Source organism: Tursiops truncatus, chromosome 20, assembly GCF_011762595.2.
Source record: "Tursiops truncatus isolate mTurTru1 chromosome 20, mTurTru1.mat.Y, whole genome shotgun sequence".
In the NCBI taxonomy this organism is placed as follows: Eukaryota; Metazoa; Chordata; class Mammalia; order Artiodactyla; family Delphinidae; genus Tursiops; species Tursiops truncatus.
In genome coordinates, this window is record NC_047053.1 from 1,528,769 (window position 1) to 1,539,314 (window position 10,546).

The 10,546-nt window shown below is 61.4% G+C and overlaps 1 protein-coding gene across 7 annotated transcripts; it reads right to left on the reverse strand.

Annotated features, from left to right (window-relative positions):
- Positions 1-309: 309 nt before the first annotated feature.
- On the reverse strand, positions 310-10,440 carry B9D1 (B9 domain containing 1). 7 transcript variants are annotated; one of them, XM_073798195.1, is made up of 8 exons: positions 10,230-10,440; positions 9,591-9,704; positions 8,690-8,758; positions 7,205-7,316; positions 3,362-3,458; positions 2,519-2,581; positions 760-827; positions 310-548 (listed from the first exon to the last, which is right to left on the reverse strand). In XM_073798195.1, the coding sequence occupies exons 1-8, from the start codon at positions 10,290-10,292 to the stop codon at positions 406-408; spliced, it is 729 nt and encodes a 242-aa protein (XP_073654296.1). In that variant the 5' UTR covers positions 10,293-10,440; the 3' UTR covers positions 310-405. The 7 variants fall into 7 exon arrangements, with proteins under 7 accessions (XP_073654296.1, XP_033702461.1, XP_073654299.1 ...); XM_033846570.2 differs by lacking the exon at positions 9,591-9,704; XM_073798198.1 differs by lacking the exon at positions 9,591-9,704 and having other exon boundaries at positions 3,362-3,450; positions 8,690-8,859; positions 10,230-10,246.
- Between the last annotated feature and the right edge of the window lie 106 nt (positions 10,441-10,546).

The window sequence follows — 10,546 nt, forward strand, 5'->3', positions numbered from 1 at the left end:
GCCGTGGCGCTGCCCACCTTGGGGAAGCTTGCAGCCCATCCTCTGGGCTGCCACGGGCCTCTCCATCCAAGGGAGGTGCTGCCCGGCTCGCCTGTCTGGTGGACAACACGCTGGTTTTAGGGACGAGCGTGTCGAAGTGTGGGGGCCGCCCAGCCGTGGGCCCGGGATCAGGCTGAGCCCAGGCTTGGCTGCTGGCTTCCGTCCTGGTGCAGCTTCCACCCCGGGCTGTGCCCCCCAAGGCCCGCGCCAGCCCCGGGGCCCTGCTCCCAGGGCAGTTGCTGCGGGGAGAGGAGCTGCCCCAGCCTGGGCTCTGTGAAAAGGTAACACTTTATTACACAAACACCGGCCACCCCCGACGCACGTCAGGCAGGTGGGTCGCTGGGCCGTCCCAGGGGGCCGATGCCTTCACCGGGAGAGGCCCTGGGGTGTGCTGGGCCCTGAGACCCCCTGTGTGTCCGGAGGCCCGGTGTCATAGCCCAGCTTCCTCATGTCCTTGGTCACCACGTTGAAGAGGAGAGTGACGAAGCCCTGGGAGCGGACGCGGGTCACTGAGGACAGAAGGGCAGCGTTAGCTGGGCCCACGCCCCTCACCGGGAGAAGGGGCTGCGGTGGAGACGGGGGATGGACGGACGTGGCAACCCCTCCGGGCTGGGCTCTGCCCCCGCATCTGTGTGCTGGCGGGTCCCTGGCATCCAGCCATCTGACTGCGGGGGGCCCACCTGGTCCCACCTGCCCGGGGGATGGGGGGTCAAGTTTTACCTTCCCGGCCTTCCCCTTGAGCCACCACCTTGGGGTCTGTGTACTCGGGCCGCCGTCCCATGAACCAGCTGGGAAGATAGGAGACAGCCTGAACCCAGACAGAAATCCCAGAAAGGTGACAGCAGCCGAGGTGGGGAAGGCGGGAACCTGGGACAGTGTGATTCCCCATCCTCCTGGGGAAGGAGGGCCCCAACCCAGAGCCCAACAACCAGCCCTGGGGTGGGCAGAGGAGCCAGATCTGGGCTCTCCACTGTCCTCTGAACAGAGCAGGACCCAGGATGTCACTTCCATTTCTGAGCACTGGTCTTCTCACCTTAATGGGGACGTGATAATGGTCCCCTACCCCATGGGGCTCCAGCTGTAACGCATTAGCCTCTTGACATCTGAGCCTCCCACCCAGGCAGAAGGTTCTCCGCACCTCAGAGCAGGCCGCGGACATGCAGTGAGCCAGCAAGGGGCTGGGGGTGGGCAGGGAGGGGGGCGGGAGGGGGCACAGGGGGGTGGGGAGGGCAGGGGGCGGGAGGGGAGCAGGGAGGGGGCAGGGGGGGCACAGGGGGTCATGGAGGGGAGCCTCGCCCCCTCCCTGCACCTCGGTTTCCCCATCGGAGGAGCAGGGCTACGCGGCACCTGCCCCCAGGCTGCGCTGAGGACCAGCCCGGGGAAGCAGCCCCCAAGGGCCCCGCCAGCCTGGACGCTGCTGCAGGGGCCCTGCGGGCGCCTTGAGGCGGAGATGTGCCTGAGTAGCTCGTGCAGCGGTGTCTCAGGGAACCCTTTCTGCCGTGTGAAGAGCAGATTGGAGGATCTGCGTGATGGCCCCAGAGACTAGGTCCCACTGTGAGAAAGTTAATTTCTGTGGTTTTAAGCCACCAAGCCCGTGGTAACTGGCTGCGGCGGCCACAGGAAGTGGCCGCAGGGAAGCAGGCAGCCAGCAGGCCGAGGAAGGACGCCGGAGGCGGAGGCCCAGCAGAGGGGACGAGAGAAGGGGCTGCTGGAACACGGACCCCTCATCTGGGACGACTGTCCATCCAGCTGCCTTCCCCCATTTCCGTAACCCAAGCACACACGGCCCAGCCCAGGCAAGAGCCCCTCCGAAGGGCGGGAGACGACCCCCTGCTGCCGCCCGGCCGGCAGTGAGGGCTTTCCCAGCAAGGACCCCCCCTCCCCAGGGAGACCTCACACGGGGGCCCGCAGCCCTCCCTCGGAGCTGTGGGGCGTGGAGCAGTGTGGACACCGGGGTGGTGCTGTCACCTCCAGCCGACGCTGGCCCTTCCCATCACGGTGGCTTCTGGAGGGCTCCCAAGGGCAGCAGGCGCCTCAGAGCCCAGGAAGCGTCCTCCCCCGAGCAGGGTGCCGGCCGGGGGGCCCAGGCGGTGCTACACGTTCCCCTGGGCCTGGCCCACCACCGCGGAGCTGAGCTGACCCAACCCGAGTCGGCCAGCCAGGCCCAGCCAGCCCTCCAGCTCCTACTCGGATGAGGGAAGGGGCCAGACACCTCGGGCTTGGTCTCCCTGCAGGCCCGTGTGCGGGCCCCACCGGCTGCCCCACCAAGGTCACTACCTCCTCGAGCCCGAGCTGCTCCCTGCGCCCCGAGCCCTGCCGGCCCCGCCCTCTGCTCTAGTCCCTGCTCAGCTGTCACCTCCTGGCAGAGGGCCCTTGTGTGAAGCCGTCCAGCACGACATGGCAGCGGGGGACGTGACAGCCCTCCACCCGACCGCTGAGGCCAGGAGTGGCTGGGGGGATGGGTGTGCAGGAGACTCACCTGGTAAACTTCTGCAGTTTAGACACAGATTCTGGGACAAACATGGGGATGGTCTTTTTGTGCCTGAAACAAACGTTTTCACAGACAGCTGTGCTGAGCCACGGAAAAGTGGCGGAGCCTTCTGAGCCTCCAGCGAGGGGTGGCCAAGTCGGAGCCGGAGCCCCGCCCCAGGGCTGCGTCCTCTGAGAGCCTTGTTTCTTTTGAAGGGTCGGGAGGATGCTGAGGGCTACAAACCAACCCTGGCTCAACTGTGCCCCTCACAGGGCCCTTGTCCTTCTCCAAATATCCCAGCGCGCTGCCATCCTCCAGGAACCCCGACAGTCCCCTGGACCGCACCCGGCTGTGGTCACCCGTCCCCCGTCCCCCTTCCCCTCGCACCCTGCACTTCCCATCTCAACACCCCTCAGGTTCGCCTGCTGGGCCTCCTCCCTCCACCTGCTCTGATGGCGTCCTCACCCCTTAGGGTCGGCTGACCCTGGCCACCCACCCCGCGCCTGGAACACGGTGCCTGTACCCTGTCACCATGCTTGACAAGAGAGAGCTGCGTCTCTCCATCTGTGCCCACTACTCGGGGGGGCCTGCCGAGGGCAGGTCCCGTGGTCACACGTGTCTGACACGTGTGTCCTCAGGCCAGCAGCGAGGGAATGAGTGTCTGAACTCCGACCGCAGCTGCCCCGGAACTCTGGCTGGACCCGCCCCTCTCGATGCCCCAGGACACCCCCTCCCAGGTGTGGGCCACGCCCCCACGCCAGGGACCCTCGCACTCCCCGCCTCAAGGTGAAGCATGCCCCGGGGTGAGCCTCGCGTGGCCCGGCGAGGGACCAGGTCGGAAGGAGGACCTACCGTCCGGGTGAGAAGGGCACGTGCACCGCCCCGTAGCCTCGGACCACGTCGTTCCCGAACATGTCCGGCCCATACACGCTAAGCACGATCTGCGGCCCTTGCGAACGACAAGGCAGGGGTCAGCCTGCGGGCAAGCCCAGGGGAGGTGCAGGGTGGAGAGCAGGGCGGCGGGCCCGGGAGCCCCCAGGTGTGGGCCTGCAGGGAGGTGGGAGAGCAGAGCCTGCTGGCTGGGCCCCATGCTGCCCCGGTCCTGCCACTGGACAGGCCCAGGGAGTGCACAGGGACCCGGGGGTGTCTGCGTGTGGCTCAGGGAGGCCCCGCACCCCCTTCCTCTCGAGCACTGCCAGTTCCCACTGCTCCCTGTTGGCAGCTCCATTGGGGTACATCCTTGGGAGGCGGGGAGGCCCAGAGCCAGCCGGCCTGCCCAGCTTGGACCCGTGGCCACCGGACAGCCTGTTTCCTCGTCCTCCAGACGCCCGGGCTCGGGCCTGACGCAGAGGAAGTGCTCCCCGGTGCTAGGGGACGTCTGTTCCCTCCCCGTTACCGCCTCAAAGGTCATCACTCCTTTTCCGTAAGGTTTCACCGCCAAAGAATGCATCCCACACGTGGTCCTTTGGTTCTGCCCAGGTTGTGAACTTTGTATGAGTGGAATCGTATGGTCCGTAGATTCCTGCATCCAGCTTCTTGGATTCAGTGTTTATGAGACGCATGCAAACCGAGTCACGTCTCCAGGGCAGGAGAACTCAGTCCTGTCTGGCAGCCATGGACGCCCGGGCTGTGTCTCCTTCCTGGGACAGCGCGACCTCTCGTCACACGCGCACCCGTGTCTGCCCAGGCCGCGCATTCACTCGAGCTGCTTCCCTGGGGGCACCGCACCAGAGCTTGGCGTCCTCAAGCTTCCTAACTGGGCTCTTCTGGTCCTGAATCATGGCTGCTCACTTTGGCTTTAATTTGCATTTTCCTAATTGTAACTGTTCTTCCTAAAATGAAGTTGAGACCTCGTCCTGTTTCTTGGTCACTCGGACGTCCTCTTTTGGGCGGTGCCTTGCTCGAGCCTCTTGCCCAGTTTACAACCGGGTGGTCTCTTTTCACCCATACTGATGTCTTTGGGTCACTAGAAGCCCTAAGTTTAACAGTGGAACCCGCAGATCTGCTCCTGTGAGGAGTCCTCATTCTGGTGCCACGGTTCCCGCCTGCGTGGAATCCTCCTTAAGCCGTATCATCGTGCTCTTCACGTTTCCGTGCGTGTATCCATCTGGGATGGACTTTGTGTGCCTGATACAAAGCAGGGATCAGGCTGCACTTTTCTTCCTGCTTGTATCCAGCTGCCCCAGGACCACTTCTCAAGACCCCCTTCCCCTCCTGCTCTGCCCCTTTGTCGTGAATCAGCTGCACATGTTCAGTTCTGCCCTGGGCTCCCTACAGATCTGTCTGTCCTGGTGCCAAAACTGCTCTCGTGACTGTGCTTTAGAATCACAGCTTGATAGCTGGTAGAACAGGTTATGTTTGATATTACTGGAAAGAATTTATTTTTAAAATATCAATTTCTACTTTTTATACAGAATAGAAAACACATTCTATTTTTATACAGAAAGCAACTGATTTTTTTTTTTTTTATGGCTGTGTTGGGTCTTCGTTTCTGTGCGAGGGCTTTCTCTAGTTGTGGCAAGCGGGGGCCACTCTTCATCACATGCGCGGGCCTCTCACTATCGCTGCCTCTCTTGTTCTCTGTGGAGCACAGGCTCCAGACGCACAGGCTCAGTAATTGTGGCTCACGGGCCCAGTTGCTCCGCGGCATGTGGGATCTTCCCAGACCAGGGCTCAAACCCATGTCCCCTGCATTGGCAGGCAGATTCTCAACCACTGCGCCACCAGGGGAGCCCAGCAACTGATTTTTTAAATAAATTTATTTACTTATTTATTTTTGGCTGCGTTGGGTCTTCGTTGTTGCATGCGGGCTTCTCTTGTTGCGGAGCACGGGCTCTAGGCGTGCAGGCTTCAGTAGTTGCAGCACGTGGGCTCAGTCGTTGCGGCTCGCTGGCTCTAGAGCGCACGCTCAGTAGTAGTGGCTTAGCTGCTTCGCGGCATGTGGGATCTTCTCAGACCGGGGATTGAACCTGTGTCCCCCGCGTTGGCAGGCGGATTCTTAACCACTGCGCCACCAGGGAAGCCTGCAACTGATTTTTGTATACTGATCTTATATTTGGCAGTCATGCCCCCTTATTAATAATTTACTGTAGGTTATTTTGGAAATGCTACATAATCACGTCACCTGTGAATAATGACAGGTGACATGATTCTAATTCTTATACCTTTGAATTGTACAACGTTGGTGGTCATGACAAGCATCCTGATCTGACAGAGAGATCTTTCAACATCTCACTAAGATAAGTGACGTCTGCTCTGAGTTTTGTGGATAGCCTTTATCAGATTAAGGAAGCTTCCCTCTACTCCTGGCTGGCTACAGGTCTGTCATGGATGCGTTGAATTTTATCACATCTTCTCCATCGCTGGGGGTGATGGCGACTTTCTTTTTAATGTAGTGAGTCTCACTGGTTGACTTTAGATGTTGCACGAACTTATTTCTGGATTAAGCCCTCCTTGCTCACGACAGATCACCCTTCTGGGGTCCTGTGAGGCGCAGTCTGTGGATGTTTGGCACCATGTCCAGGGCGGGGATGAGGGCAGCCGGGCTGCAGGCCAGGGCGGGCTGTTCTCTCAGAGCTCTGAGGTGGCAGGATCTTCCTGGCTCCTGGGTCCCCAGCCCAGAGCGGCCGACAAAAGTCTCGGTCAGCATCTCGATCACCTCTGCTGGAATCAGCAAATACTCCCAGGGGAGCTGTGGCTGGGGGTGTCTCTGGAGCTCTGCTTTTTTCCTGGGTCTTGGCCTCCTCAAGCGCCACGACTTTGCTACCTGTCTGATGCCTTCAAGTAGTCTGTTTTCTGGTTTTGCTTTTTAATATTTTATTCACCTTTCCTAGCCGTCGTCAGCAGGAGGAGATTGGTCCTTTATCTAGTGCCCTGTTCCAGGAAGCCTGTGGAAGTTTCTCATGGATGATGACAACAGGATGGCAGTCCCCGCCCAAGAGGACAGCCAGGCAGTCTCTGCTCCAGACCCTCTGTGCCCGGTAAGCCTGAGCCCCCGCCACACGCAGCATAAGGCCTGGACCGTGAAATCAGATGGACCTGAAATCAAATCCATGCTCAGCTACTCAAGGTAAAGCTGAAGGCAAATGATGTCACTTTTTGAGTCTCAGTTTCCTAGACGTGGAGAAGAATCTACCTACCAGATAGGGTTACAAAGCCTGGCCAAGCCCACATAGGGAGAGTATTCACGGCCCCTGTGGAGCGAACCCCAGGCTTTGCACACAGTTGGCGCTTATTAAGGGAGAGTGACTGGTAACTGCCAGGTAAGGTAGAAAGCAAACACTGCAAACACTGCAGGTGAGGAGGGCTTTGGGAAGGTCAGAGGTAGGATGAGGGCCAGGGCCCCCGGGCAGAGAGAAGGGCAGGGACTTGCAGGAGGAGCAGGGCGCTCGGGTCTGCAGAAGCACAGCTGTGACGGACAGGGGAGAGCTGTCAGGGCAGGCCTCCTGGCCAGACTGCTGAGCCAGGCTCTGCCCTTTGCAGGCAGGCGCCACCCAAGGCTTCAGGCCGGGCCTCACCGGCTCTGTCAGAACCTCAGGAAGGTCAAGTGCACACAGATGAGCAGGAAGGGGGCGGGGAGGAGGGGGAAACTGCCAGGTGGCTGAGAGCACGTGACAAGGCTGGTCGAGGGCCCAGGGGATGGGCAGGGAAGGTCCATGTGTGGACACGGGGGCAGGACGAGGCCCGTGGACTCACAGCCGTAGGGGTTGGTGCTCTTAAAGGTGACGTCGATGGGGAAGTTCCACACCAGCGCGCGCCGCGCATCCTGGCTCTTGGATGTGATCTGTGAGATGCCCTCCTCCAGCCCCTGCGAGGACGACAGTGACGGCCAATGTCCCAGTTCCACGCCCCTCCCCTCCCTGGGCAGCAGCTGGGAGAGCTGTTTCCTTCACCACCTTCTGCCAAACGAAGGGACCTGAGACGTAATGGAGGGGCTCCCGGGTCTTTGAGGGTTTTCATCCATGAGGGCCTGGAACCTCGAGGCCCCAGCCCTCCCCTGGTGTCCGAGCTCCACCTGCACCTCAGCCTCACTGAGGGGACAGTGTCGCCCTCTCCCGTCACCATCGGCACGTGTGTGCGTGTCACTTTCTTGGTTACAGAGCAACGTCCCTTGGCCCTATGCCCCCCCCACCCCTTTGTTCCCAGCCAAGCTTCTTAAAAGACATGTCGACACTCACCAGCTCCAATTCCTTCTCACTTTGCATCCCTGAACCCACCCCAATCTGACCTCTGGCCCCCACTCTACCAAAGTGTTTCTGTCAAGTCACCAGTGGCTTGGCTGGCTGTGATGTGGTCCCTTCTCTGTCCCCATTTCACTGGCCCCCCACCTCCCGGGTCAAACATGCCAGGCACACCCCCGCCTCAGGGCCTTTGCACACTCCGCACCTTCTGCCTGCCTAGTTCTTTCCACAGCCTTCCACGCGGCTTGTCCCCTCGCCTCCTTCAGCTCTGAGCTCGGCTACCGTCTCCATGAGGACTTTCTGGCCTCTCATCCCTCCCTTTCTTGCCTCTGCTTTCCCCCAGCGTGTCACCAGCCAACAGCCTGGAGTGTTTACTGCCCCGTGTCTGTCTCCCCCTCAAGATGTGCACCCAGCAAGACCGGGGCTTCCCTGGCTCTGTTCACCACTGCATCCCCATCACCAAGAGACTCGGCACCTGTCGCCTAGCGGGCACCTGGAGGACAAGCGCTATGGTCTCAGCTGCACAGGGGAGGGACCGGGCTCCGAGCGGCTGTGAGGGTCGCCCCAGTGCCGCGCAGGCAGTAACGTGGTGCGGGCTGAAGAGGCACCATCGTCCCCCTCCTGGTGGAGACAGACCATTCCTCGGGGTCTCTTGGAAGGAGGGTTCCAGAGTCTCCCCACAGGCTGAGGAGACCGGCAGTGCAGTGAAAGGACCTGCCCACCTGCGCCGCCCAAACATCCCTACTTGCTGCCACGCGCCAGCTCCCAGGACAGGGCGCGCGAGCGAGCACGGCCTCGGGGGTGGGTCAGGGAGCACCGCGGCGCTGCGTTCTCTGCCCCGCTTCACCAGGAACAGACTTGCATGCGGGTCCCCCCTGAACTCAGCGTCCACCTCTCAACTGGTTCTGAACTGGGAGGGTAACGGGTGTGATGGAGCCTTCAGAGACCCCCCCCCAGTCACGAAGGCCGTGAGTCTGGGAGGCCAAAGGGCCCAGCTTACCGCCGTGGGGGCCCAGTCCTGGCCATACACGAAACAGTACTTGCAGTAGAGATCGTCATACTCAGGAAACTGTGGAGATAAGCATACACGGCTTCTGCTCACAGGGACTCACGCTGAGACCGACTGCTGGCCAGGCAGGTGCGCCACCAGTAACTCCGAACGTGAGGCACCTGGTGAGGGGGGGCGGGGGCCAAGAGACAGCAGGGGGTGTGGACCTGGCATTCAGCGGAGGGTCTGGGGCCCAAGATGTGGGCGAGTCCAGGGCCGCTACTGCCCCTGGGCCTTTGCTCAGGCTCTGCCTTCTGTATGACATACCCTTCCCATTCCTTCACCTGGAGTTTTCCTGCTCACCCTTCAAAACTGATCCTTCAGGGAGCCTGCCCTAACTTCCGGGCCGTCCTGGGGGGCCACTTCCTAGCTCCCGCAGCCCCTGGTGCTTCCCTCCATCACAGCACTGACTGTTTATTTCTCTCAACCCCATTAGACTGTGAACAAGGGACAGGTCTGCGAGCTTTCTGTGTCCCCAGCACCTGGCACAGGGGCAGGCACAGGAGCAGCTCTAAGGAAATGGTGCTGAAGTGAAAGGTCTGAGAAGGCAGGGTGCTGTTAGGACACACAGAGCAACATATGCTTGGCCTGCTAGAGGAGGGGCCCCGAGCAGAGGGGGAGGAAAAGTGGGGCTGAGGGGGCTGCTGAGAGCACAGACACATGTGACCCAGCCCAGCTGAGGCCCCTGATGGGACACAGCAGAAGAGGGGAAGCGGGTCTTGGGCACTGGGTCAAGGGGGAGGTGGACAGAGTGGGAGACTGGGGCAGCGTCCCTGATGAAACAGGAAGGCGGGAGATGCCCACTAAGAGGCCCCAGCAGAGATTAACCTAAACCATCTCAGTTAGTCCTCACAATATACTCATAATATTTTAAAAACAGCCTGGAAGGGCAAGTCCAGCAAAGCTCTGACATCAGACCAGGTTTCGAATTCCAGTTCCGCCACTGCTTTTGGGCAAGTTTTCCCATCTGTAAAATGAGGGTGCCAGTCATACCTACTTCACAGGTGGTTGTGAGGATTGACTGAGCGGGGCTGGGCATGGAGGCTGGCATACACTATGTCTTATACACAGAAATAACAGACGGTTCGTAGGACGTGCTGGGGACTGGAGGGTAGCGTCCCCTTCCGTCCAACAGACACCGCCCCGCCCCCCCCCCCCCCCGACCGGGGCAGCCGCCACCATCGCTGCATCAGATCAAGCAGATCACCTCCCTTCCAACCCGCTTCCGAGGGCCTGAGAGTCGAGGGCGCGGGGCCTCGCTGCGCACGGACCCGCGCGGGTCGCGTGGGGTGGAGGCCCCTGCCCGTGACTCCACGCGGGCTCGGCCGACTGTGGCCTCGGCCTCGCTCAACCCCCCAGGCCTGTTTCCACACCGCACATGGGGCGGCGGGTTCGCGCGACCTCGCACCAAGCCTCTCACAAGCTGGCTCCCTCCGGCGAGGCTCGGCCCTGGGGGGACGGGTGCGGCCCCGCGGGGTCCACGGCCGCTCACCTGGGCGCTCTCCACCTGCCCGTTGACCATGAGCAGGAAGACGCTGGGACCCGCGGCCGCCATAGCAGGGCTGCGCGGTTGCTAGGAGTAGCCGGGTTGCCCTGGAGACGGACGGCGTGGCGCGCGGGACAAGTTTCTGGGAAGCGGATCTTCGGAAAACCGAGCGCATGCGTGCGGCGGCGCGGCGGGAGGCGGGGCTTCGCGGGGACCGTCGGCGCGAAATCCGCGGCTATATCGTGTCTGTTGGTGCGGGACCCAGCACATCCCTGGTTCAGGTTACCCCACGGGAAGTGTGTGTCCACTCAGACCCGGCCCCA

Coding starts and splice junctions, on each gene's coding strand:
- B9D1 (XM_033846566.2), bottom strand. CDS start 7,573: ATGGTGACGGGAGAGGGCGACACTGTCCCCTCAGTGAGGCTGAGGTGC. Junction 3,451..7,204: donor GAGCACCAACCCCTACGGCT/GTGAGTCCACGG, acceptor CAAGGGCCGCAG/ATCGTGCTTAGCGTGTATGG. Junction 828..2,518: donor AAACTGCAGAAGTTTACCAG/GTGAGTCTCCTG, acceptor CTATCTTCCCAG/CTGGTTCATGGGACGGCGGC.